The 6,155-nt window shown below is 41.0% G+C and overlaps 1 protein-coding gene across 1 annotated transcript; it reads left to right on the top strand.

The window, feature by feature from the left end:
- Nucleotides 1–1,817: 1,817 nt before the first annotated feature.
- Nucleotides 1,818–6,155, top strand: tnnc1a (troponin C type 1a (slow)). The gene is made up of 6 exons (XM_083920194.1): nucleotides 1,818–1,903; nucleotides 3,272–3,302; nucleotides 3,489–3,635; nucleotides 4,650–4,764; nucleotides 5,165–5,301; nucleotides 5,471–6,155. The coding sequence occupies exons 1-6, from the start codon at nucleotides 1,880–1,882 to the stop codon at nucleotides 5,500–5,502; spliced, it is 486 nt and encodes a 161-aa protein (XP_083776320.1). The 5' UTR covers nucleotides 1,818–1,879; the 3' UTR covers nucleotides 5,503–6,155.

Genomic DNA, 6,155 nt, shown 5'->3' with positions numbered 1-6,155 from the left:
TGTGTGTGTGTGTGTGTGTGTGTTTGTGTGTGTGTGAGGGAGAGAGAGAGAGAGAGAGAGAGAGAGAGAGAGAGAGAGTTTTTTGTGAGAGCACATGAGTGAATCACTGTCAAGTGATTAAGATGGCCTTGTTTCAAAAGAATACGGAAAAAAATGTTGCAGTCTTGCACTGTGTACAATTCAATTTAAATGTGACTGCAAGTGTTTGGTTTGTTTGACCCAGATTTCTCACCTACCCCACTGTTGATAAATTGGAGATCTGGAGGCAGGCTTGCGCAACAATTTAATTTAGTTGATATATAGTGAACAGCACCCTCTGCTGACTAAATCTGTGTTGGACATAGAGGCGAAGAACTAAATTCCTCATAAATCATGTAAAGTAGGAATTGCTTGAGTTGTCTTCTTCATAGGCTAAATCTCATGTGTATGATATCAGCGTCATTGTACATGGGATGTAAATCAATACTTTGCGTGGTTAAATATGTGGACTCAATAAGATTTTACTTTTAAAGGGTTGGTTCACTGAAATTATTTTTATCACTAATATATATATCATTAAGACTTGTATTTTTTTCAATTAACTCTAATGGTATTTGATTTTATTTGTCCTGGTTGCCCTGAGATTTCTCGTCTTCTTTCCACTACATTAGAGGAATACGAATTTTATTTCTGGTGCTCATTTGGGTGAATGGATCCTTTAATTTCTCCTCCTTTATGTTTCATTCTCTGCAGATAACAACATGAAAATGGCATCTCATGTGCTAAAGCAAAGGTGTAACTAATAACATTAACAATGGCTGCACTCCATTTAGATCACCCAGATGCAGTGTTCTGCAGTTGCGGCATTATAATTATTCCCACTTGCTTTCCTGGCAGAAAACCTGTCCTGAGGTTAGGCAATGACCTCCAGTGGTTAAGGTCAGGATAGCATCATTAGTCATGGGATAGAACCTGAACAAATTGAGTTCCAGTACCTTGCCCAAGCATGGACGCCTGGCCAATCCTAGCGCTTTGCATGCTACGCAGGGCGGGCCATGCCAAGAAAGCAAGTGGGATTCAGATAAGGCAGTGTTTAGCACGGGCATTACTAGAAGTCTTAAATGGAATGGAACAATCACTCATGTTATTACTTTCCCCTGTTCTTTTTTCTACTTCTATTCAAAACATCTGTCATACTAAAAGTCTATTTTGCACAAACCTGTCTGTATGATCAATACTTTCTGAACAACAGTGTCAGCCCTCACACCTTTCTCTGCTCTAACTCCACAGATCTGCCCTCCTTTTCTCTCTCATCCCTTCATGGTCTGCTCGCTGTAGTCTGCGTCTATCCCATCCTGGCCTCCCCCCTCTTACCTACTCTACCACCCCCACCCTGCAGACACACACACACACACACACACACACACACACACACACACACACACACACACACACACACACACACACACACACACACACACACACACACACACACACACACACACATACACACACAACCTCCTGAGCCCTCTGCGTCTCTGGTCCAGGTCTAGAGGAATGTTGAGTGTCTCTATAGCCCCCTCCCTGGAGATTAGGCACCATGCCCCCCTCACTTCATTCCATTCCAAAGTATTCCCCCTAAGAGCTGCCACATTTTTATCTGAGCCCGGTGATTGTGACAGATTGGCCAAATGACACACATACACAAACACACATTTGTGGACACACGCCGAGGCACAAACAGAGGGGAGGCTGGTCCGCCTGGGGAGGGACCAGACAGCGCCAGTCTCCAGCTATAAAACCCTCCCAGGATGGGGCCAGTGTGCTGCCCTGAGCTGGACAGTACCTCCTTCCACTGTGCCAGGACGCTGCCAGGACAGGCAGCAGACGAGCTTCCAACATGAACGACATCTACAAGGCAGCGGTACGTCCAAAAGTGTGCAGTTGGCTTCCTCTGATTAAGTAATTTTAGTTTGTTGGATGCTCACCAAAAATCTGTGTGTGAACTAAATCTGGTATGAGGGTGATGTTGTTTTGGATCACAAACACTAATCCCTAACATTTATTATTAGTTTGTGACATACTATCAGTGATTTATAATGTAAGACTCAACACTGGCGTTTCGTCCAATTTAAGTGGCCGTTGTATGGAATATTCTGGCACTTTTGTTGTATAAAAAAAAAGTCACCCATCAGTTTGTTGATCTGACAACTGACATTACTTGAATGGTTAACAAACCCCTGTTAATGAGGCTTGCACAGCACATCGACTCCATCACCAGCTGATGTCAAAGGAGCCATCACACCATATACGTCTCTAGATGATCTCCTACTTCAGCCCTATCAGAGCTGATAGGAGCCACTCAGGAGGTCACTGACAGGACAGGTCCCTGGTCCGCATTGTGCTGTTTCATTCATGACTTGAAATGGAACAGTCCCACTTCACATGGCTAATTTTGGCCAATTGCTCAGACTCTTTTGCGTCTGTGGTTCTCTGGTGCCACAGAAGGGCTTCAGGTTTAGATAAACCCCCCACGGCTGAATTCCAGCATTATCTGTGAGCCCGAAAGCTGTGTAGCGGTCTTTCCACCTCCACCCGTATGGTCAGCCGGCTGTCACATCCACTCACATCCCAAGTGAGCAGTGCAGCTGAGACAGTAAAAACACACACAGGAATGTACATTACTTGTTTGTTTAGATGAATTTTTTTCATATATCATCACCAGAGGGGTGTGTGTATGTGTGTGTGTGTGTGTGTGTATGTGTGTGTGTGCGCGTGTGTGTTTAATTTATAGTAGACGACAGACAATAACTCTTACATAAGCAGCTGTCTCCCTCTCTCATTCGTGGTAGCTTTTCCAGGATTACTGTTCCATTGTTGGGTCAGATCCACAGCTATGCTAATTTAAAGCACTGTGTATTGTGTCCTTATCTGTGGTTCCTGATCCTGTCTGTTTATTTTTAACTCCTCCTCTTACTGGCTCTCATATATGATGTGTAGGTCCAAGGATGGCTCAGTGATTGGGACCAAAATATTACCTTAGTTGACTGAAAAGTTATCAAAACAGATAGGGATAATGTAATCCAGAAAATGGTATCTTGAGATATCTTAACCAAAGTGAAGTACTTCTTATGGCTTTTTTGAGAACTGGCACAAAAAATACATAATGGTGTAAGAGTACCATACAAATGTTGAGTAAGACTATACAGAAGAAACTAATTTCTCATATTGGTACATGCACTACAATCAGGTAAACAAAGCATTGATTATTCAAACTTTTTTCTTCTTGCAGGTTGAGCAGCTGACAGATGAACAGAAAAATGGTTCGTATATAATAAAGTCTTCCACACAAGTTTCTTGAAATCAATTTTTCAATTATGAATGAATTATTATCATTTGCATCTTATGTTGCGAGGTTTTTGTAAAAGTGTGGTCCACCATGTCCAGGTCCATACTAAATCTGTTGCTGATGTAGAGTTGTTTCCCTGTGTGCTGCTGTGGGGTTTCAGAGTTCAAGGCCGCCTTCGATATATTCGTACAAGATGCAGAGGATGGCTGCATCAGCACCAAGGAGCTGGGGAAGGTGATGAGGATGTTAGGTCAGAACCCCACACCAGAGGAGCTGCAGGAGATGATTGACGAGGTGGATGAAGACGGTAAATCAAAATGCAACTGCACTAGAGTACGAGAAACTAAATGACTGGTTGATTGTTGTTGACATCTTCTTCTCCATGGATCAGCTGGCAGGTCGCATCATTGCACAATCGTGGTGCGGACAAGTGCGGTTCAAATCCTCTGAACTTAATGTCAAATGGGGTCTTACATACAACAAGATGTGTCAGGCTGAATCAAAGGGAAATGCCTATCGGATGATGCATATCGGATGATGCACTTGCGCCATTTTGAATTTTCCCTGTGACATATTGATGAAACATTTAAAAAAAAGGATCGATGTATATGTCACGTTGTCAAATAGTGTAACTTTGTATTTTTGGGCATTTGAATTACAGGTATATTTGTTTTTACACAGTCATTAAGATTAAAGTATGATCTAAAGACCTAAAGTATTCTAATTTTCTGGTTCATATTTATTTGGGATTTTTAAAAGACCATGTTTTCATGCTTTAATGTCTGAATATACCTTTATACAACCTTTGTCTTAAACGTTTTGTTTTAGCACCTGTCTCTTTAAGCCCTCCTCCCAAAAAGCCCGGTGTGCTGTGATTGGTCAGCATTTCTGGGTCTTCCGGGTTCGCGCTATCAGAGTCTTTGTAACAGCACTGTACTAGCATTTTATAGTGTAGTTTGAGTGTAGATGTGACATCACAACTGTACTTTCACAGTATTTATATAGTACCTTGATCTGCTTTATAATAACAAACAAATGTCAATCTCACTTTTATAATATGGGACCTTTAATGTCAAAAAACAAGTTATTGGTTAACAAATCTTAAACATTTGTAAGTTAGATTTAGGCATTGTCCTTTTGTATTAAAAGATAATTCTGTCAGTTTTTAGTTCTTTGCAGGTACCAATACTGTGTTTTGATTTCTGTTTATATGACAACATTACGTTCATAGATTGGGCCTTTAAGGAGAACATCCAGTGTTTTTATTTATTTGATTTAATTTTAAGGATGTACTGTAAAGAAGTGCATTGTATGCGTGCAGGGAGTGGGACGGTGGACTTTGACGAGTTCCTGGTCATGATGGTGAGATGCATGAAGGACGACAGCAAAGGGAAGTCAGAGGAAGAACTGGCAGAGCTTTTTCGCATGTTTGACAAGTGAGTTTTAATGTTTAAACCCTGTCACTAGTTTCTCCCATTGAGTTGTAAAAATTAAGTTCACTGGTACATCCGCAAAGTATGCTCCCTATGTGCAATTATGCATGCTGACAAAATGCCAAGTAGCTCTGCAGAGTACAGCATGTAGTCTGCTCCATAATCCTTCTTGACAGCACAGAATATTTCAAACACCCACTCCATGTAAGCCAGACACCTCGTCTGAGCATCAAAGAACAAACTTTTTTTTCTCTCTCACAATGATGGTCCTCAAACACTTGAACACAAGATATGATCAGTCACATGTCACACACAAACACACCACCTCCTCCACTACCATCTGGGGAGCTTAACTAAGGTTTTGTTATGTGAATCTATATAGTTTACTCTGTTGATTGTGCAGGAACGCAGATGGTTACATTGACCTGGACGAGCTGAAAATGATGCTGGAATCTACAGGAGAGGCAATTACTGAGGACGACATCGAGGAGCTGATGAAAGACGGGGACAAGAACAACGATGGCAAAATTGACTATGATGGTGAGGAGTTTCAAATATGTTTCAAAAAAGAATTAAGGTGAAATGGTTATGTAGAGCAAATGCTCTCATTTTCTATGATTCATCATTAATTCTACCAAAATACATTCCAAATAGGACATTTGCTTTGCTAAGAAGCTCTGTCTTAACTATGTCTTCCTTAATTCTACAGAGTTCTTGGAGTTCATGAAAGGAGTGGAATAATCCTAAACAAATAAAGATCCAGAGCATTATTTTTGTATTCCTCTGTGACGCCATAGTCATCTGTGGAAAACTGGAAACTGATTTGGACGCCGCTGATAGACACAATGGAACGACTTTGCAAGATTCAGTCGAATACTGTTGCTGAATGTTTCTGTATTTTTCTACCAACTCTTGCATTGTTGTAAATACAGTTTGTAACTACTTTTGGTGCCCATGTATACAGAATTTGTGTAAATGTATCCAAATTACTTATATTTATATAGAAGCCAGATACGTAGTATTCCAGTTCAGCTGCTCAAAATATCAACTTTGTGTTTGTTTCCGATTAAATCTTATCTCACAAGAGCCACAGCCAGTTTACAAATCTTCTTACTGAGAGGCTGATATTGTTTAGCTGGGCAGAAAATGCATGTGTGCACAAAGCAGGACATATCCTTGAGTCAACAAAGTTTAACACCAGGCTCTGGGAGACTAATCATACTTTTAGGGCAATGTACTGGATCTAGTCTGCACTGTACGTGGTCTGATGTGCACATTGTGTGCATTTCTGTATGTTTACCCTCAGGACTTTTTATCCCCCTCTCATGCCCCTGGAACGCCTGCATATTTCTGCACAAAAAGTCTGTTTGGAATGTACGCTCATGTAATAAACA

This window comes from Echiichthys vipera (genome assembly GCF_963691815.1).
Source record: "Echiichthys vipera genome assembly, chromosome: 9".
Lineage (NCBI taxonomy): Eukaryota > Metazoa > Chordata > Actinopteri > Perciformes > Trachinidae > Echiichthys > Echiichthys vipera.
The sequence above is the reverse complement of the archived record's forward strand: the minus strand, read 5'-3'. Positions and strand labels throughout refer to the sequence as shown.